This window comes from Drosophila hydei, unplaced genomic scaffold (assembly GCF_003285905.1).
Source record: "Drosophila hydei strain 15085-1641.00,03,60 unplaced genomic scaffold, DhydRS2 tig00000349-arrow-arrow-pilon, whole genome shotgun sequence".
Taxonomy (NCBI): domain Eukaryota; kingdom Metazoa; phylum Arthropoda; class Insecta; order Diptera; family Drosophilidae; genus Drosophila; species Drosophila hydei.
Genome location: NW_022045714.1, coordinates 538,577 through 561,796, shown reverse-complemented (window position 1 = coordinate 561,796; position 23,220 = coordinate 538,577). Strand labels below are relative to the sequence as shown.

Sequence of the window (23,220 nt, the reverse complement as noted above, 5' to 3'; positions counted from 1 at the left end):
GCCTAAAACAAGGGCAAAATTCTAGAAAAATTATGGCAAATTTTGATGCATGCCGGCAGCTGTGTGAAAAATAAAACCAACAGCAGCAGCAAAAACAGCAACATGAATAAATAATAAAATAAACGCCATGCCATAAGCTTTGGATCTATTTGCAAGCGTGTACTTATTTCTTTAATTTTAAATAGAAAGTAACCTCAATTGCAGCCGTAAAAAACATAAGTAAATACCATGAAGCAAAGAAGACAGAAGAGAGAGAGACGTAGAGTGAAAGGCCAAAATACAAACGGAAGCGCATATAAAAGAAGAAGAAGCAAAAAAAGTACATGTTGGGAAAGTTAGTATATTATATATATTTATATATATATATATAAAAAAAAAATATATATATATATAAGATATATATATTTAAATGTCTGGCGGAAGTCATGTGGGCCATGATGATGAGAGTACGTTGATTCAGCAACAGGTAATCAGGTAACAGGTAACAGGTAACAGCCAAAGAGACAATGGCAATCAAAAGCAAGCGAATGAACACGGAATTCCTCATGTTAATTCTAATATTAGCTCATTGTAAAACATGTAGTGCCTGACAAATCAATTGTGATGCCCAAAAAAAATACACACACTCACACACACACACACTCACTTTACAGCATTTGTAATTTATTGTAAACTGCGATGAGTGTGCAAATCAACAAGTTGGCAGAAGACACAGCAAGCATAACATGAGCATAACACACACACACGCACACACACACACACACACACTTGTGGCTATGCAAATCTGCTGTTTATGGCCTGTCACAACAATTATTTGAATTTCGCTTTGAATGAAATGTCATCAGAAATGGGACATCAAAACAAAATGAAAGAGAAACGAAATTTTGAACGTCTCTGCGTATGCGTATGTGCCTTCAAAATAGAAATACTAAAACACACACTAGCTGCCACACGTAGGCATGCTGCAGTTGGGCGTCCACGACTGCAACAGACTCGCTCACACAAATATCTCTATATATAAATATGCGGCTTATCTATAGCGTAGTTTTACTGTAGTTTAGTCCAGCTCTATTCTATTTAGAACTCCAAATCTCTAGCAGCGTTGCCATAATATTTAACGCCTCCAGTAGGCGTGGCTATATACATTTTGTGCAATTCAAGGCAAGCCTCAACAATTTCAAAACTCTGCCGCGCCCCCTTAAACGGCAAACTCCTAAGTCTACAGCGCGAAAATCTTAGCTTAGCCACGTCCTCAGCACTACCAAAGACGAGCTTAGGCTTAAGCTTATCTCAAGTGTCCGGCTTGAAAGCCAATATACTCTCTCATCACTGCTTGCACGCGTATGTGCCTAATAGAAAAAGTATCTAAAGATTTAGTTGCGCACAGATTCGAAGCTGACAATAACATTGAGCTATTAACAGCTGGCTGTTAACCCAGTTTAAAGCGTTTTTTTTTTTCACTTTGTTTTCAACTCATTTTGTTTATAAATAATATATAATTGTATGTAGATTGCTGTTGTTGTTGTGTTTGCATCATCAGTTAATCAATCGGCTATCGACAGTCGACTTGAGCACAGAATTTTGGCTAGACAATGTTAGCCTTAAGGCGAAACTAGTTTCTTATAAGATTCCAATAGGCGAACGCAGAGATTCTTTATTTCTATAAAATTGATGTCAAGTTGTTGGCTAATAATGTGTGCGTGCGTGTGTGTGTGTGTGTGTTGCATTTGCTGCCTATGTGCCACACGCTGCGCGCGCGAGAGAGAGTAAAAGTGCCTTCAATTAGCCTCAATTTCGGTTATGCTTTTTCACACTAGCAAAATGTGACTCGGCGCTAACAACAACAACAACAACAAATAACACACAAGTGTTTAGCACTCTGTATATGTGTCTGTGTGTCGTGTGGCTGTGTGTGTTGCAAGTATGTGCGCGTGAAAACGTGTTAACAACGGAAAACAACTCGCAGAGCAGTTGAGCTATTGCTGCTGGGCGACACAGCTGTGCCTCAGCCGGCCGGCCGGCCGGCTAACCTGGCTGATTGGCTTGGCAGAACCTTTGGCTTAAAGTCTTGCTTGCCTTTTGCATATTTTGGCCCAATCTAAAACTGCAAACAGCGTTCACAGGCGGCACACGGCGGTGGCGTTTTTGTTACACCTTGTTGCTGGCATTTGGCTTGACCAAATTGGTTAAACTCAATTTGGGGCATGCTGCTACTTGTATAACACTTGCCAACACTCGTTCACACACACACACACATAAGCACGTCGACGACGGCGACGCATTTCGCATGCAAAACGAAAGTCTCCAAAAGAAAAAATTCGCAAATTTTAAGTTTTTGTAGCTGCTTTGGCTTGACCAGAAGAAAGTAGCAACGCAGTCAGTCGGTCAGTCAGTCAGTCAGTCAGTCAATCAGTCAGTCAGAGTGGCTGCCAGTTGGGCTATAACAATTAACAAAGTCCAAACAACCAAAATGTGAAATGTTGCTAATTTCACTCTAGTCTATCTGGCTCTCGCTCTGGCGCTCTTCCTCGCCCTCTCTCTCTCTCTCCCTCGCTCGACTATGCAAACTGTCAAATGCAAAACGTAAACTTCACTACTTCATTAGTAGGTTTCGTCTACTCTAAGCTTTGCATTGAGACACTGTAAACTGATCAATCTAATCGAGTGATCATATTTTGATTGTTTATAATCAGTTCTAGATCAGAATTGCAATTGTGATTACTAATGACTCGATTGATACTAACTATAAACTAAATATGCACTCAAATATAGATGATGGCATTGATAATGATAATGTTAATGATAATGATAATGATAATGATAATGACAATGATAATGACAATGATAATGACAATGTTAATGTTAATGTTAATGACAATGACAATGACAATGATAATGACAATGATAATGACAATGTTAATGTTAATGACAATGACAATGACAATGACAATGACAATGACAATGACAATGACAATGACAATGACAATGACAATGACAATGACAATGACAATGACAATGACAATGACAATGACAATGACAATGACAATGACAATGACAATGACAATGACAATGACAATGACAATGACAATGACAATGACAATGACAATGACAATGACAATGACAATGACAATGACAATGACAATAACAATAACAATGACAATGACAATGACAATGATAGTTATGTGGAACAGCAAAGATGCTTGGCAAAGAGTGACAATAGGATGCAGAAAGAATGAGAAGCAGCTAGAGAGGTTGATGCGGAAGGCAGTCCACGAAAGAGCAGGTCTAAGGCGAATGATACTGATAATGATAATTAGATTAGATGTTTGCAATGAATTAACATTATCATTAGTCATTAGTCGTCAGTTATTAAACACATTCGATATGGCTGCACTTATCTGTTCGTTAAGACAAATGACTTTCGATTATTTAAATGAAATCAATCACATTTGGTGCCATTAAACGCTATTTGGCAACTCAATTTGTTGAGTAAAACTAATTGATGCGAGTCAACGAAATAGGTAATATATATATATATATATATAGGAAGAATCAAATGGTTATATATATATATATATAGGTACAGATATATATATTTGTTTTGTCAAGCTGAACGACAATTAGATGAGCTTCGCCTTGCGATAAAGAAACGTTTTCTTCTACACATAATCGAAATGTTTGCCAGGCACATACATACGTACATAGACACATGTATGTATATACATATATAATACATAAGTTTTTGTGGCATGTTGCTTGGCTTTGAACGTGCCGCAGCAAGGCAAAGTGAAAACGAAGCCAGGTTAAATAAGAAGTTAAAATAAATTTATAAAAAAAAAAAAAACAACAGCAACAACAACAACAACAACGAAAGACAAAAAATGTAAAGAAGCAAAAACTTTCGCTTTGGCTTTGGACTTGGCCATCAGCAACTTGGCCAAGAAGAAAACCAAGAAAAAGCAAATTGACAAAAAAAAACATAAATAAAAAACGAAATGAAATATCAAAAGTGATCGCTGTGTGTGTGTGTGTGTGTGTGTGTGTTGGCCAAAGCTGGCTTCAACTGGCTGTGAATGACGCGCAACTCTGCAGAGCTCTTGGCCACGCCATGACAATGGGCCGCGACCTTTCTTATGTCACGTATTTACCGTTGCTTCCATCTATAGTTTTTTTTTTTTGTTTTTATTTTTATCTTCTTTTTTGTTTTCTTGGCATTTCTTTTCGACTTTTCACTTTTTTCGGTTTAATTTAATGCAAATTTCTGTCGCATGGTCGATTATGTCACGACACGCGTGGCACGACCCAAGCCATCCGCAGCTTCCCCACTTGAAGCGGCAACTGCTGCTGGCAGCTGCTCAAAGACCAATTGAAACATGCAAAGGCCATGGCAGCTGCGTGATTTAAGCTTTATATAGGTCAGCAGACATACATCCATGGATATATATATATATATAAATATATATATAGATACACCAGATATCTATATCCATTACTTGAAAAGTGAAATGATGAAAAATGAAATTTCGAAATAGGAATTTTGTTTCGTTGTCAATTAAAAATGTGCTAAGCTAACAGGCACGCTGTGCGCGACGAAAGGCAAACAGTTAACGCTGCAAAACGAAAGCAAAAGTGAGAATTTCTCACGCACAAAACTGTGGAAAATGAGTGAAAGGAAAGGTAAAAAAAACTAGGTAAGAAAAAATTAAGCTAAATGTCTTTAAGCTAGAGTTGAAAAAGTTGATTTGGGAAAGTTTTACCAAAACTGTAAAAGTCGAAATCAGCACTTCAACTATTTACAGGGTATTTTAAGAAAGTGATCAAATGTACATTTACATCATATAGTTGTCTGTGTATATATAATATATATTATAGTTGATTGAGAAAGCTTTAATACAGCTGTCGAAAAACTGCAGTAAAAAAATGTACAGGGTATTAAAATATTTTCACATTTATATATCATATCAGATATATACAAAAGTTGACAGGGAAAGTTTTGCCATGACGAAATAGTTGGTGAAACTTCAGTTTACTTTATTTACAGGGTATCCTAAAGCATATATATATAAATATATAGGCGCACACATGCATATATAAATCAGGAAATATATATATCTATATATATATATGATAGTTGCATTTCAGTTTAGCACAGGGTATCCTTGTGCTTGTAAGCATATGTAGACACACACATACCCGCATACATATATGTGTGTGTATATCCGAGAGCAGTAAATAAATTATGTTCTAGTATCAACAAGAACTGCGACTAAATGCCAGGCAAATTAGCATAAGACTTGAAATGAATTAAATAAATAAACGCGCAATATGAATGAACATAAACAACAAGTAAATAAGCAACAATAACAACAACAAGAAGAGCCGCAACATGTTGTTTTCTTTCTGCTTTTTGCCATCTGCTATCAATAATCAAAATCATATGATGATAATACCGAGAGCCCAGCGAATTGTGTAACAGACACAAAAAGCAAAAAAAAAATAAATAAAAAAGAAAACGAAACATAAAATTAAATAGATTAAAGCCATAAATTATTTTATAACAAACACGAGATGGGCAGAAAAAGGCAATGAAACGAGGAGTGGCCCAAACAGTCAAGCTAAATCGAAAACGCTAAAAGTCTTTTCTGCCTTTGACCAAATCAAAATTTGGCCAGAAGAAAACTATTCAAATAGATGCACCCATTGAACATAGAAGGGCTGGCAGGAGGTGGACGAGCCGAGACTGAATCGAGGTTATCATTCAATAGCACATCCCATACAGCAGCGATAATAATCGATCATTCGATAACTGGATTAATATACTGATTAGGAATGTTTCGGCCTTTGAACACTCTGCCTTAGTGCAGAGTTTTGCTTTGGCAAACAGACACATTTCGGTGCCATTGTCACGCCTTGATCAAGAAAGTCTGTCGAGAGCATAAGTTCAGCTGTTGCGCAGAATGATTGCAATCAAAGCAGTTCCGGGCATCTCCAGGTCGAGCACTCCCGACGCGAGCACATCCATTTGCATATACCGAGCAGATATGCAAGGAAGCTGATAATAATCGCAGCTCAATTACATAAGCCGAACGCTTTAGGCAAACAGCAGTGCGTATAGTTGATATGACCACAATATATAACATCTATATATAACATATCTATATATATCTATTTAGCTATATAACATTTATAGAGACTCATTTATTTGACAATTGAAATCAACGTTTGCAGTCATCCAATCCCATCCCATCCCATCCCATTCCATCCGTGCTCTGAAGCGCCTCTAATTACACAGAGCAGCTTAATCTCTGGCAGCGTACAATAACAACTATGTTATTTAGATTAAGACAGGAGCAATAACAAACAAAAAAGTGGAAACAAATCAACAGCTTATAAAACGCTCGTATCGCATCATCAGCATCATCATCGTCGTTGTTTGGGTGGGCCAAATCGCAGCAGCACGTAATGCGCATCTGTCTAAACCAAACACAAAACAAAACTTCCACCTTAAAAGCGACGACAGCTGTAATTAGGGATAGTTACAGCAGTTGACAGACCGTTCAACATGCAACAATGTGGCTAAAGATACAGCGAAACCCAACTGAGACATGCTAAAAAAAAAAAAACAAAAAACAGTTGAGTCGGGCATAGCTGACTGCTTTATGCCCGTTCGTGTTAACTTTGCACTGGGAGCAGCCCAAGCGGCAGAGCATATAATTCCACTTGTCAAATCTTTTCAATAGAGTCGTAAATAAAAGCTTTCAGTTAGCCTCAGCTTCAACTTCCAAGTAACAAAGTTAACTGAAGTGAAGATTAATTGCCTGCCAGAGTGACTGTTAGCTTTGACAGTCAGTTAAGCGTAATTTCTTTGTTCTCAATGGCAGAGCTAAATTTGATTTTATTTTTTTAATATATAAATTTAACAGCCACTTTTGACAAGCAGTTAAGCTGCGCTTCACTTCAACTGCCATACGAAATATGTTTCTGGCAAATGTTACCAAATGAAAAGTGAAGTTTAACTAGCTGTTCTTTTGATTGCAATGTAAAACTTTAATTGAACTGCTTAGCATTAGCATTAGCGCTGCTATACCATTTTCAAGTTGACAGCCAGTTTGACATGACTTTATCTAGCTGTAATTTGAAGTCCAGCTAACTTTGCATGCTAAATATTTAACAGGCAGTTAACATGACAGCTTAACTGCCGCAATTCAACTTGAACTGCACGCTAACAGCTAGTTGACATGCACACACACACCCACACACCCACACACAAATCAGTTCAGTTCGCTTGGAGCTACTTTTGGCAGTCGCTGTTAGCACTGCAGTTAGGCACTGTAAATAAATGAACTCAATTCGCGAGTGGCCAAAGACGAAAGTCAACAGAAATAGCTAAGCAGAAAAGCGAACTAAAACTAAATAAATAAATAAATAAATAGTAAAAAGCAGCAAAGCAAAGCAAATAATATATAAATTTAAATAGAATCGAAAACTAAAAAAAAACAAAAGGCAAGAAAAATGTTAACTTAGCATGTGTGTGTGTGTGTGTGTGTCAAGGGTGTTTGTTTGATTTGGCTGTTTATGCAGCCTCTGCTCTTATTTGCATTCACACACACACTCACACACAAACAATAGACCTTTCTCAACCAAAAAGAAAGTAAGTCAGCCGCCAAATGCTGCGCTGTGCTAATTTCCAATTAGTTTTTTTTTGCCTTTTGGCGACAGTTCGAATTGGAGTTTTTTTCGTTGCGAATGAAAGTTGTTCGAATTATGTAAACATCGTGTTTTTTACCCAAACTAAAACACAAACTTGATTCAAGTTATCTTTTATTAGGTTTTATTTTTAGCCTAAAGACTTGTTGATTGCCTAACAGTAAAATGGGGTTAGGAAAGAGTATGAGAAGTCGTTGCACAAAGCGAGTCTGAGCATCGATTTCTTATCAGAAGTTATTGAGACGTTAGAGAAGATGGTAGGAAGAAGATGCTTGGAGACAAAAAGAAGAGATAGAGAAATAGAAGAATAGAGAGGAGTAGAAAAGGCACAAGAAGAAGAGGAAGAAAATATGTATATATTGTCTTTGATATATATTCTCTCCTCTACTCTTTTTATCTTCCTTCTCCGCTCTTCTGCTCTGTCTTGAAAGCCTCATCTGCTCTATCTTAAAGACCATCGTTCTGTTCTCGTCTCTTATATATAGAAGAATCGAGAACATAAGCGATATATACTCATATATGCTCAGCTCCTTGCTTCTGCTCTCGTCTCTTCTGTTAGAAACTATCTTTATCATCTCTTCTGGTATACTATATACACATATATTTATATATATTCCATATTGTATTTCTAATTTGTTGAACGGCGTTATCATTCGAGATACTGCACGAATTTGTGACTCTGAACAGAAATACGAAACAGCGAGGGATAGGTCAGGCCTGGCATGCCATCATATAAGCGCACAGACAACACACACACATGTGGTATATATAGTATATATGATATAGAAGTAGTATATATAGCATATTTAATATACTCTCTCGCACAGTTAGACGGGATTTTACGGAATTACTTGGCGGCTAAACACGTTTCTCAGCGTTAAGTCAACTTTGTAGTTTGGGGCTGTAGATAGATATATATTTGTACATATATATAATTATATATATATATATATATACTATATAAGTCCATATATATATACAGCACGCGTCACATTCTATGGGAAAGACCCAGTTCAAAAAGTAAGAAGAGCCAGAACAAGAAGAAATATTTGCATTACGAATAAATTGCAGCTGTTAAAACTTGAGGCCTGAAAAGCCTGCTGAATGCTTTATCTTTTTTCTGCCTTTCATAATATTTGCTTGGCAAATGCTGGAATTATGGTGATCTAAGCCATTTAGGTATTTGGGTTAATAAATTCAAATTGGAATAGTTTAAGCTAACATTTACTTGGTTTCAATTGCAGCTTAACATTATCCTAAAATGTTAAATGTTAATCAACAGGAATAATTCTTATTGTATTCTTGACTTATGCGAACTGCAACTCCTATTGGACGACGTAACAGTTCATCTTAGTTAACAGAAGTGCACTCGACATAGGCATTCATTCATGGCTATTATTCTTATTGGACATTGCTTAACTTACAGCTGTTAACACTTAGATTACTGAACGCTTGACTCAACACATGGCTTAAAGAACCAAATTTATCTGAATAGACGTATACGTATACCACTTTTATGACGCTGTATCATGTGTCAGCGATGGCGAGCGCTTTAGGCACTGTTAATGCGTCACTTTGCATTCCAATTGGAAGCTGATTCATTGATTGCAATGCCTAATCGATATCAGATCAGCTTGGTGATGCTGCACTTACGTTTGCCCTTGGCCAAGCCGCTGGCCACCTGCAGGAATCCGTAGACGGCAATGATGACGCACGGCAGTGCTATCACGCTGAAGGACACGTAATCCATGTGCTCAAAGTAGTTCGTGATTTGCTCCATTTTGTTGCTGTTGGTTTGGTTTGTAGTTTGGTTTAATTCACTGCACAACACACTTCGCACATAAAATAAAATAAAAATAATTTTTACCGACAAATTATATAAGCGACTTTTTTCTTATTCTTATAAACTTTGATATTTCTAAGCGCAGGCGCGTGCGCGACTTTTTTCTTTTTTATATAACTTAATATTTTGTGGTTTCTATTTGAATTTCCAACTCGACTCCCACTGCATGTTATCCAATTGGATTCCTGGCAATTTTCGTTATTCACGTTTCGTAAGAGTTTTGCTGCGCTGTTGCCGTTGCTACTCTTTTAGTTTGTTTTATTTTTTTGTTTGTTTTTATTTTTGCCTTTTCAAACGTTTTTTGTTTTGTTTTTCTTGTGCTTTGCTTTTGTTTCTCTCCGCCGCCGCATTCACTATTCTATGCTACTTGCGGTAATTGTTGTCTGTGGCAACGTGTGCGGCGTATCCTTTGGCTTGTTGACGTGCCAGTGCTGTGTTGTTGTTGTTGCTGTTACTGTAATTACTTTTGCTTTTGCTCTTCTTATTGTTGTTGTTGTTATTGCCAGCCAATGTTGTAACGCCATGTTTTGTTTTGCATGGACCCGTTAAATAACTGTAACAGCAGCAATTCCACAATTGCATTTGCCGCAAGAGAAAAAAAGCCCCGAAAAAAAATTTATATAATATATCTATATATCAATATATATTGATCAATCAAATTGAATTGAGAAATTCGCGATATCATTTATTATTTCGTTTATTTTGAGGTGCACACGTTAAACGGGGCCCGGAATTAACAATCGCGAATTATGATTGTGCGCGCGCCGACCGACCGTTCACACGTCCGTCTCGTTCGGCTTTGTTTTTGCTTCTGCTTCTTCTGCATCTTATGTTAAGCTTAACATGTTTGCTTTATTGACTTTCTTGCAGCTGGCTGCGCTGCGCTGCCGCTGTTAGGAGCGTTGCGGAGAGCACGTCTAAAATTAACACAAGCTCATGCTAAACGCAAGCACATGTCTATGTTATACTCACTATGGCACTGTTAGCAGTCAAAAATGAGCGTATCTATCATGTAATTATGCCGCTTGCTCTCCCTCTCACTCTCATCAAATGTGAAGAGCACCGTAGGCACAAACAATTTGTTTTTCATTACAAATTTTTGCTCAAGTATTGAGAGAGTATATGTTTGAGATTTTCAATATATTAATTAGTATTTTGTTTTCGAATGAACAAATCAAATTTTTTAAAATATGTTTTTTTAAATATAGGATTCATGCAAGTTTGTCTGTATTGAAAATGCGTGTAAAAATTCAATAAATTTTCGATTTAACCAAATATGGATAAGACGAGTTCGGCGTGAATCATACGTGCGAGCACTTTTTTTCTTCTTCGAAAATGTCGTAATATAAGCGTAAATAGAAGCACAAGTTAATATACTTCATATCAGTGACAATTTTATAAACTAATTTATAGCACACATCTGGGACGCCAGGAGGCCATTCCAAACCATCAGTTTGGCTTCAGGAGACAGCATGGAACACCGGAACAGGTTCACAGAGTTGTGCACCATATCCTTGGAGCCTTTGAAGAAAAGATGTACTGCTCTGCCGTCTTTTTAGACATCAAACAGGCGTTTGATCGAGTTTGGCACCTGGGACTGCTGCAGAAAGTGAAGACCACCCTTCCAGCCCCATTTTTCGCGTTGCTATCCTCATACCTTATTGGAAGAACCTTCCAAGTGTCAAGGGGGCAAGCAGTATCCTTGACTAGACCAATTATGGCTGGAGTACCACAGGGTAGTGTTCTAGGCCCAACACTTTATACTTTATTCACAGGAGATATGCCAACTCCCGAGCCAAATATAGGAAGTACAGATGCAGTACTCATAGCGACCTATGCAGATGACACCGCCATCTTATCACGTCACGTATCTGCGCAAGAAGCTTCAGACTCACTACAAAAATATCTGGACTCTTTCGGACGCTGGGCAAAACGGTGGTGTATCACCATTAATGCACAAAAGTCTGTACATACTACCTTCGCCACTAGAAGAGGAGATTGCCCAAGCGTTGCATTGGGGCCCACTATTCCCAAAGCCTCAAAAGTAAAGTACCTTGGTATCACTCTTGACAGAAGGCTGACTTTTAAAGCGCACATAAGTCAAGTAACCTCAAAATGCAAAAGCAAGCTAAAAACCCTCGACTGGATGCTGAGAGCTTCAAGCAAGTTGTCTTACAGCAGCAAGGCCGCCATCTACAAGGCAATAGTTGTCCCAACCTTCGTATATGGTATCTCTCTATGGGGCTCCTCGGCGAAGACTACAAGGAACAAAATTCAGACCCTGCAGAATAAAGCACTACGCAGATGGACTGGAGCCAGCTGGTTTGTAAGAAACTCAGTCTTACATAGGGATTTAGCAATTCCCACAGTTGCTGAACTCATTGGGCGACACAGTTCAAGATACGCGGACAGACTTGCAGCGCATCCTAACCATCTCGCAAGCAACCTGGCTATAAACAACAATAGGCGAAGACTGAAGAGATTGCATCCTCTAGACAATATTAGAACTAATTAAGATAGTAGCTACAAGTGCAGAATAATTGGCATATCTGCCCTCCCATTAGTTAAGGTTTAGAGCTAAATGCGCTATAGAGTCTAAGACAATAAGCTGCAACAAAATAAAGAAATAAAAACGAAAAAAAAAAAAAAAAAATATAGGAGTAATATAAATATAAATATAAATATATAAATATAAATATATATATATATAGCATCTACATTTATTCAAAATGTATCAAAATATTTTAACATCATATTTTGGCTTGTGCTCATTCAACTGTTAACCACTGTGCCATGCTGAGTCAGCTCTTCACATTTTGCTTTGCTCTTGCTCTCGCTTCCACTCTCTTATTTGCGTACTCTTAATGAAATAGCACGCGGTTGCGATCGCAATAATAAAATGCCAAATAGCACGTGAGTCAAGCTGATTCAGAATGGATTTTTGGCAAAACTTGTTTAAGAATAACCAAAATTTTAATGGAATCTATATATATATATGTATATATATATATGTACAGTGTGATCTGCGCTGTGTCTGATATCCTATGATATCAATTAACTTAAGGCCTGGTCGTTGGCCACGTTTAGCGGCATGTTAAATATTTAGCCTTGTGTCAAATTGAGTCTCTATTGAACTACCCCAGCCTACGCGTTGCCTTGGCTCGTATAACTTATTCGCTCATTAGCAGCATGCAACACACACACACTTGTGCGCCACTTGAGGGCGCAGCTCTTGCCACAAAGGGGTGCATTCAAGTGCTATTGAGCTGCATCAAGAGCAGCCTTGGCATATTGCTTGAGCTCAAAGCCTATGGCATCTCAAGTGCAGGGTATTGCGCAGTCAGGCGCATCCCACTGCAACTGACTCAATTGATTTCTTTTTTTTTTAACCGCCAGCCGATTGCAAATGGACACGTACGCCTTTGTGCGCTTGTTGTTGCTGCCACAAGGTAAGGGGCACACACACAGCGAGTCTGCTCAGACACAAGGGTTGGGGAATTCACAGGGAGTGAGAGAGGGGAAAGGGAAGGGGGTTTGGCTGCTCCTAGTAACAGACAAAGCAAACTTTGGCCGCCGTGCCACATTTCAAGTCCTTTGCTTGAGCGCCATGCGTGTTTGGTAATTAGACTGAAACGCAGACAGTCAGATATGTATCTATATACCTATCTATCTATATATATATGTGTATATATATATCCACCCGTCTATTTATAAAGTGCATGCGAGCCACGTCAGCTCCACTTTGCCTAATGCCCAGTGCTAATCTCATTGCCGCATCCTTGACATTCTCGTTCGCCTTGACATTTCCTGCGATTTAACGTGGAATATTTTTATAGTCTAATCAGAAATAACTGTAAAAGTTGTGTGTGGAAAATATAGTTTATATAGAGATATGTTATCTATATAAGCTTCTAAAATAAGAAGTGAGTTAAACAAAATATTTTTTTTTAAGTTTATAAATTTAAAAAAAAATTGTATATTATTAAAAAGAAAAAATAAAAGTAAACTAAGTAAAAATAAGTGCTCTAAGCGACTCGAGTTTGCTCAAGTTTGGGGTTACTAATGGGGGAGTAAAATATCAACTGGAATTTTTTTTTCTGAATTTTAAAAACATTTACAAAATTTAAAATCAATTTTAAAAATTAAAAAATATAAATAAAAAATAATTAAACAATGACAAAAAAAAAAAAAAAAAAAAATTTATATATATATATATATATATATAAATTTTGTAAATTATATATATATATATATCTGATACTCAAACTTTGTTTTTTTTTAAGATTAAAGCAAAAAAATTTCTTATTCGTATCAGATCGAGTGAATCAGATTAACTGAAAAATATATATATAGCTTAATCTGATTCAGAATCGATGCTGTGCTATTTATAGACTACATACACACACACTCACACACCACACACATATATATATATATATTTGTGTATATATATTTCTGTCTATCTAGACAGCTGCTTACATATGTCGCAATCAGCAGCCAGGTGTGTGCGTGTGTGTATGCCAGGTGTGTCTCGCTCTAGCTCTCTCTCCGTCTTTGTTTGTTTGTTCCATTGATGAAGCGATCGCTGCCCATAATGGGACATCTTAACGAGCAACAACCTTAAGAGCGCGCGAGCAGATGTCCTTGCACAATGCGTGATGTGTTTCGTCATGCGGCCAACAGATGGCGTCAGGCTAACATCTGTTGTTTGCTAAATGTATGTGTGTGTGCGTATCTCTCTCTCTCTCACTCACTCTGTGTGTAAATCTTAATGCTATCTGGTTGAGCTCAGGTTCAACGAAACGTTGCTGCCAAAATGTTAATGACTCGTTGCGATGCGATGCGATGCGACGCGCAATTGCAACCCTCACTCGCTCGCTCACACTCTGCCACTCTGCCGCTCTGCCGCTCTGCCTCTCTGTTGCTCCAGGCCCGCTACGCAGTTGGCCCCCAAAGTTTAGCTGGAGCTGGGTAGCTGGCTTGGCAGCTTTTTGTGTTGGTCGTTGAACCGCAGCGAAGGACTTCGCCTGGCACAGCCACACACCATGTCATCAGCCAAGCGGCCACCCCTGCCCCTACCCCTGCCCCTGTCTCTGCCTCGCAGCACACCTCCTGCCTCCCATGCACACCCACACATTTCCTGTTTTCGCTTTTTTTCTCTTGAAATTTTTATGGCTTTTGATAAATTTACTCCAAATTTATGCGCTGTTCGAAATTTATACAAATGCAACAAGTTTCACATTTAATAATATGTCACTTCTCATCTGTTGTTGTTGTTCCTTTTGATGTTTGTGTCTGTTGGCAAATGCGCAATTTCTAACGCGTTTAGCATCATAAATAATTGTAAATTTTTTCATTTTTTCTCGTTTTTTCTTATTTTTTCCTCATTTTTTTTCGTTTTCTTTTTAAAGTTTTTATGACGTTTGCTGTGCACGTCGAGACGTGTCTTTTATGTATGATTTGTATTTTGGGGCGTGGCAAAGACATTTATTTTTCGCTAGCACTTACCCAAATAGATGCTGGATGCATACAAAAACAAAAGGCAATAACCAAAATTGTTAACTCACCTAAAATAGAGCAAAAAAAGAAGAAGACGAGAGCATTAAGAAATTGGCGCATAAATAACATTTTGAATATGCTCAAGTTAACATAGAATGTTAAATGATTGCACTTTGACATGCTGTTAATGTTGCCAACCGTCAACTGTTAGCTGAGCTGTCCTTGCGGAAGCTCTGTTATCAGCTTAATTTGTTAATAGCGATTTTATCTTTAACTGCTTCCTGGAGCAGGGTATATTAGTTTCTTGAACGTGTCTACAACAGGCCAAAGGAGGCGTGGCAGACGCATTTAAGCACACATATTCTTGATCAGGTCGACGAGCCGAGTGGATCTGGCTCTTTTTATTGAAGCTTAGAATGATGGGATTAGCAGCTCTGGGCAGGGTTTAGGGTATTAGCTAGTCGGGCACAGCCGCCTAGAGCACTCTGAATTATTGGATTCTTAAATGATATATTAACTATATATACATATATTTAAATTATTATTGTTATTTAATTTTTGTTTAGTTTCTTACATTACGCACTACTATTTCTATGAACAACCGATTTTTTTTTTAATTCTCTTCTTTGAATTCTTAATTTAAACAAAAAGCAAACTTTATATATATATATATATATATATATATACTTATATACGTATACTTATTTATTTTAATAACTACTAGTTTTTTGTATTGCTAGAAAAACAGCTTAATTCTGAAGTTAGCTATTAAGTTAACAGCCTTGAGCAAAGTTGAAAAAAGCTCATCGATGAAACGAACCGTTGCTGTTATTGCTTTTGCTGTTAAGGCCTTAGCAGTAGCTGCTGCTGTTACTGTTGTTGTGCCTGTCTCTCGCTAGCATCAATCATTTGGCGTGCGTGTCTATGTGTGTGTGTGCGTGTGAGAGAGAAAGAGTGAGAGAGAGTCAGGGCACTCGCGTGCACTTAGAAAAAGCTAAACGACGTCAGTGCAGGTGCTTGAACTTTCTGCAGCAAGTTACATTTGTCTCTGTTCTGTTAATTTGATGATAGCTGCGACGTCGGCAGCGACGACGGCGACAACTGTTGCGCGTGCTGCAGGCCATTGGGCAACAACAAGTTCGTTCAACTGGCGCAATTTCAAAATATTGGGCAGGCCAGGTTTATTGAACCAACTTTTTGCATATATACGAGACTATATATATCTATATATACATGTATATAAATATACGTGTGTGTGTGTATTAAGCACTAAACGATCTGTGGCAGCAACAACCTTAGCCACGGGCGCGCCGCTGTCCTTGCGTTGCGCCAACGACACAACTTGTTGGGGTAGGCGACATTTTGACCGTGCTGTGACGGGGGGCGCCGAGGCGGTGAGGCAAGGCACTGCGCTAAATAATTAATAAATTATAAATTATCAGCATATTGTGTATGTTGTCATTCAATTTGCATTGCGTTGCATTCTTGGCTCATGGCCGGCCGTAAAAACAACAAAAACGAAAATGAAAACAAGAATTTTTTGTGTTTGCTTCTCGCCTCGCTTCCTGTCTGCTGCTCTCTTTGTTCATCATCTGCCGATTAAGCACAGGAAGTAACGCACGCACACACACGCACATACACGTACACACACACACACGCACACACAGCGTACACCTGTGACACGTGGCATAACTGCATTTCAGTTGAGCATTGACTAAGCTGCGCTTGCGGAAGCACTTGACTAACTGTTTGTCTGATTGGCGCAACGGAAGTCTTATTGGAAACGACAGCCGCGACATTAAAAGCGTTGTAATTGCGTTTTTCTGTAGCACTTCATGAGCACACACACAACAACCCCAACAACAACAACAACACCAGCAACAATCACATCATTGATATTTAACGTCAGCAGGCGAAAAATTCAATATATATTTTTAGAATTAAAATTAAAAATATTAAAAAATTAAATAAAATAAAATAAAACATAAAATATAATATAAAAACAAATAAAATAAAATAATAAATAAAATAATTAAATAAAATTGAAAATAAAAATAAGAAATATCTAAATAAAAATTTAAAAGGAATGTAAATTTTATGAAATATTTGGCTATTAATTGAAAATAAAAATAAAATTAAAAAAAAAATTAAATAAAATAAATCGATATAATCGATATATACACTGCAATGAAATAAAAACAAAAACATTTTTAATTTTTTTAACAAAAAAATTTTAAAAAAATATCATATATAATAATAAATTTTTTTATAACATTTTTTTATTATTATTTTAGTTTTAAATTGATATAAATTTTATATTTGTTTCTTTTTAATTTCTCATAATCTATTTTTTATTGTCTTCTTTATTTTGAAATTTAACTAAATATTTAACAATAAATCTTATTTTTTAAATATTATTTTTGGCACTGCTGCGTATGCGTAATATTGCAAATTTACCAAAGAAGCTCTCGAAAGTCGCTTAAGTAGTTAATAAAAGTTTTATTTGCATTTATATATGATTTAGTCTCCTAAGGAACATATGCATACGGATATATATATGTATATATATATATATATATATATAGAAGGAGCCAGATCCACACATATGTGAATACGTTATATTTTAGCTTGATATGCAGTGCGCAATAAGAAATAAATGAATTGCATCAAGTTCCATTGACATTGCTGTTAATTGAGAGCAGAATAAAAATAAATGAAAAATATAAGCAACATGCAGCCGATAGGGCGTATACGGCGTATGCGTAATAAACGAATTATCGCAGCAATTTGGCGATAAGTTTTCAGTGACGGGCGTATGACAAATATGTGAAATTATCATTGGAGCCATGAACAGCAACGGGTTGAACGGGCAACACGTTCAAAAGTCACCGAAAACAAAAAGATTAAAGCGATAGTAGCAGCAGATGGGCAGAGTAGAAATGTTGAGGTAGCATAACAGTGCCTATGTGTGTTTGTCAGTAACAGCAGGTTAACAGCAAACTGTTAGCTAACAGCACAGCAGCAGCAGCAACGACAGCAGCAGATGGGAAAGCGAAAAGCTCTGCGCCAGCAGCTAATAAAAGCTCATCGCTTGAATGTGAATTCTGTGTGAGTGAAAGAGTGGCAGACAGAGAGAGAAAGGAAGAGCTCTCTCTCGCGCGTTTGGGCATGTCTGTGTGTATTTGCCAATTGAATTCTACTGCGCGTTTAGTGCATTGAACCTATTGTTTATTCAATTTTGGGCAATTCATTTGGGTTTGTTCGATATGCGACGCTAAACAAAAACTGCTGATAATTTTTAAAGATAGCGAACGAGTGAGAATGGGAGGAATTTAGATGGGGAGAGTGAGAGAGATAAAGAGGGAGTGGGGTAGGGAGTAGAAAGCTCAAGGCAAATTGCAGACAAATGTTCAATGCCAATGCCAATGCCAAACTGAAAGCCCAACAACCCCCAGAATGCGCGCTGCCCGCGCCCCTAGCGGACGGGCGTGCACAACACACTCACACACACACATACACTGTGGGGCGGCATATTTAACCTCGAACACAACAAACTTTTGGCTTTCAAGTTCATTGCCGTGCTTTAACCTCTTTGAGTGCGTTGCCTCCCTGTAGTTGTTGTTGCTGCTGATCTTCGTCTTTTAAGTGCATGTGTTTGCATTTATGATTTTAATTATTATTTTCTTAATGGCGCATTGCTTAGCAGCTATACATGCACACACATGCATACACACACACATACATGTGTGTATGTAGTGGGGGAGAGACGCGTAATGCCTGATTTATCCTTGGGCGGCATCAATTTGCGGCATCATTGCCGGGTTGTCGACAACGCCACTCGTATTCAATATAAATCTTTTCCTACTCAGACTCAAGATAGATGGGTAGTCGCCGGGGCGTATGTGTGAAAGATCTACAATTGTCGCTTTCGGCATAAATGATTCATGGGATTTTGCTTCTCGGAAATATGTACTTTACAATGCTTGACTATAATATAAGCGCGTAAACATTTCCCCCTAAACGTACATATATAGATATATATGTATGTATTTACAAACAAGTCCGAAAAGTCTAAGTGTTTACTAGAAACTTGAATTTTAAACTAGATAAGTAATACAACGGAATTGTATATATGAAGATTATAGCTAAATGATATATCATTAAAGTCATTATGCACAACAGATGGCCAAAATAACAGGATGAGCAGCTATGTATAAATATATATATGTATGTGTATATCACTGATAACTCTCCACATATCCTAGGACAACACAAATCATATTGCTGTCTCTTAGAGACTGTCTCATATTATCACACCTGTTTCTAAAAACTGAGCACAAATTAATTAGTTCGTGTTTTTAGATAAGATAACAAATAAATAAAATATAGAAATTATTTAAAATGTTCTCATATTCATCATTGTCTAATTAACGCCCAACAATTATTTAGACACATGTCTGCATGCTTTGCTCCACTGTGCGCACTGCCCTGCAATCAGCTGTTTTCGTTACAAGCGCGCAGCTGTTTGCTTTGTTGTTGTTGCTGCTGCTAGTGTAAAACGTGCAACGCGATAACGTTGACTCTGTTTATGTGCAAAACAAAAACAAAGCAAAAAAAACGAAAATGAAAAGAAAACAAAAAAAAAGCAAAGACTTAGCGTAAGGCACGAAGCCATGAGCAAAGCACTAACAATAACAAGAGACTCACATGTCGTTGTTGTTGTTGTTGTCGCTGCCGCTGAGCTTGTTGTTAACTGTTGATCGTCGTTGTTGTTGCTGGTATTGAGAAACGCCGCTGGCATTGTAGTTGCTGCAATCGCTGCTGCTGCTGTTGTTGTTGTTGTTACTAATATCGGCGATGGGCATTTGGCCCAAAATGGACGCGCATTTGAATTGTAATACATTTTGACCACCTGCCTATGATTGTAGCTGTAACTGTAGTTGCTGTTGTTGTTGTCGTAATAGCTGTACATATTACAGTTACTTCTGTGCTGTTTGCGTCGCAGCTCCTGCTCCTGATCGGGCTTCCGTTTAAACGCAATGGACGCGCCTGCAATGCCGTTAGCATTGGCGCTCACTGTAGCCGCGCTCGCTGGCCACACAAGCTGCATTTCGCTTGCACTTTTTGCTCAGTGTGCAGAGTTTGTTATATCTTTTTATTGCTCTTCTTTGTTTTCTTCTTCTTGATGCTGGTGCCGTTGTTGTTGTAGCAAGAGCACGCGCATAGTTTGAAGTTGGATATAGAAAGCAACGTAGGTAGGCTGCCAAAATCTCAAAGCACACACAAAATGTATCTCGCGCGGCGGCCTGTCGCGCGGCTGACGTCAAAATTTGGCGGCGCGCGAAATTCGTTTTACGCAGCACTTGAGAAATTGTTTCCACGCAATAACAGACACGATAATAAAAAAAAAAACAAGTAAAAACTGTTTTACAGGCAGCTAAAGGAAACCCGTTTGCTGGTTTATTTAACTGTTTTTTGTTTTGTTTTTTTTTTTTTTCTGCAAATGTTTGTTTGGTATTTTTTCGTTGATCACATTCGAATTTCGTATTGAAAACTAACGCAAGAAATTGCACGCCCAGCTGCCTAACTTGTTGACCAGCAACAACAAAATAAACGTCTGCGGCCGTTGTGTATGATTGAAGCTCAGAATGAACGGGCAGCAGCACCGACACCGACAGCGGCAGCGGCAGCGCAGCGCCTCTCTCGTGCGTATGTCTGTGTGAGCAAATGAACTTGCGCTGTCGCTGCCCACGGTCGCTGCATATGTAACTGTAACAGCGACGCCGCGGCGTCGAGGTGCCTTGGCAAACAAAGAAAAAGGCAAACGCTAGCGCTAGCAGTGGCAGCGACAGCGGCAGCGGTTTCTGCGCTGCTGACGCATGTCTCCAATTGCGCCTAACCCAATTCAAGTGTTGTCATTCGGTTTGTGGTCATGGAGCGCCAGCGCAGCCAAAAGCTTGCAAGCTGCAGCGAAGAAAGCTTTCACACCAATCGCTGCACTGTGTGCCGAACATGTCCGTGTGCATGTGTGTATGGGTGTGTGCTTTGGATTTGCTTGCGCGCGTAAATACACATGTTAAGTCTAGGAAATGCTTACTTTACTTTACTGTTATTTATTTTGTCCTCTCCCGTTTCAGTTGAGCAAATAACCAAGCAAACATTGATATATAAGGGATTATTGTTCTGTGCTCTTGGCCTGCGTTAATCGAAGAGGAACAATCGATATGCAATGTTTATGCCGAATTGTTACCGCAGACGGAACTCTTAATGTAATTATAATAATTATTAGCTAAGTTTTAGAACTTACCTATTTGCACATGCGGCCAAAAGTGTTGTTTCTATGTGTAGACCTGCCAGGATCAGCACGAAAAGTCAACTGCTTACAGGCGCCTGCCCGCGGACACATTTATATGGCAATAGAGCGGACCGGGACGCAGGTAAATTGGTGCTTGGAAAGAGATTAAAATGTCATTGCGGCTAGCCAACAGGTAGTTAACCAGCAGCCTGGACATGCAGGCGCGTGTCGCTGTACCTGTTTTCATGGCCTGCGGCCCACTGTGCCAAAAAGCTTTCTAATGCCCACCTTGGCTGGGTGCTTTTGTTTGAAACTTGGATGCGAGAGCGAGACAGAGCGAGCTGCATGTGCGATAAGCGCAGTTGGCTTTTTGCTTTGTGCTCACAATTCTAAACAGTTCGCGGTTTCTTTCAGCGCTTTTTCTTATAATTTGCAATGCTTTTGCCCAAGCCATGTGTGCACGCGCTTAAGGTGTGTGTGCGATTGCCTTTGGCACAGAGTCGCGCTCGAGGCAGCTCCAGGCACGTACGATCTTGGCCAGAGTTAAGCGTCTCTTACACACACTGCATATGCGCATCCAATGGATGCGCCCCCCCCGCCCAACCCAGCGCCTGCTGCCAGCGTCAATTTCCCGATTTCAGACAGCGGCAACTTTATCAAGTGCATGCTTCAGCAGTGAGTCACGCGCGTAAGCTAATTATAAATGTATGTGTGTGTGTGAAGCTCCCCTTTTGCAGCACACGCAAATTAACTGAAGATCAGCCAGACAAAGAGTGGGAAAGAGAGAGTGAGAGAGAGAGGGAGAGGGAGAGACAGGCAAACAGGCCGCACAAATTGTGTCACTGTGTCATGTTTGACTCTTGCTTCGTTTCTTATTTTGCTCATTTTTTTTGGGACACGCGCGCTCACGTCAAATGCTCAGGTAAATGCAAATAACATAAGGAAGCCAAGCAAATAAAACTTCAATAAAAACAAAAAGATGACGCATGAAGCGACTCAATTAACTAAGAGCTCACACAATGCCCAAATCAAGCAGCTCCGAGTGAGGCTTCAAAGTTGACAGACGATATATACACATAGATATATATATATATATATAGAAGTAATATATTTCTATACTCTTGATAATACGCTTACCTAATTATGATTGCCTTTAAAGTCCGTAGCTGTTCTCTTGTCAGTTAAATTTACTAAAAAAAAAAAGAAAAAAAGAGAAAGAAATCGTGTTTTTTTTTTTTAAGTAAAACTTAATTTTGGTAAAGCCTTTCAACTTTTTTACTTGAACTTTGAATGGAATCGAACCGGAAACTAACTGAAGAACATACAAATTGTTAGACGGTAAAAATTTTTTTATATTTTAGGCTTGTAAATATACTAGAAAAATTTAACAAAATAAAAGCTATTTGCATTCCGTCAGCATTTCCAGCGGCATATCGGAAAGCCCCTTGATTCAAATGTCAGCGAAAACTATATACCTTAAGTATACAGTTATGTAGCTATATCTTCTTGCCAGCTTGAGAAAGCATTTCACAACTATTTTAGCTACTGGCTTTAGAGCTTTCCAAACGTATCAAAATATTTACTTACCCATTTCTTCCCTATATATATATATATATATATATATATAAATATATAGATGTGTAGTTCTCAGACGATTTTGCTTGGTTTTCTTATTAATTTCTTTGGCTTTTGCCTTGTGGCAGGTCCGCTCGCAAACGCGTTCGTTTATCAACTAAGCAGCGACGTGAGCTTGAAACGTGCAAAAAAAAAAAAAAAATAAAAATATAAACTGAAGAAATAAGTTCAAAACAGCAACAATAAATGGAAAATGAAAATTCAATCACGAATGCAGCTAGAAGTTGTCTAAGCTTACACA

At 38.3% G+C, this 23,220-nt stretch overlaps 1 protein-coding gene across 2 annotated transcripts in view; it reads right to left on the bottom strand.

The window, feature by feature from the left end:
• LOC111595946 (putative uncharacterized protein DDB_G0286901) overlaps positions 1–22,673 on the bottom strand; it is a 46,005-nt gene extending 23,332 nt beyond the window's left edge. The window contains exon 1 of one of the 2 annotated variants that reach the window (XM_030224072.1): positions 22,482–22,673. Coding sequence is in view for 1 of the 2 variants with exons in the window: in XM_023309912.2 (XP_023165680.2) it covers positions 9,361–9,487 (127 nt within the window). In the remaining variant the exon portion in view is untranslated. Of the gene's footprint in view, positions 1–9,360; positions 9,621–22,481 lie in introns of those variants that run through there. The other variant, XM_023309912.2, reaches the window with a different exon arrangement.
• Positions 22,674–23,220: the final 547 nt, after the last annotated feature.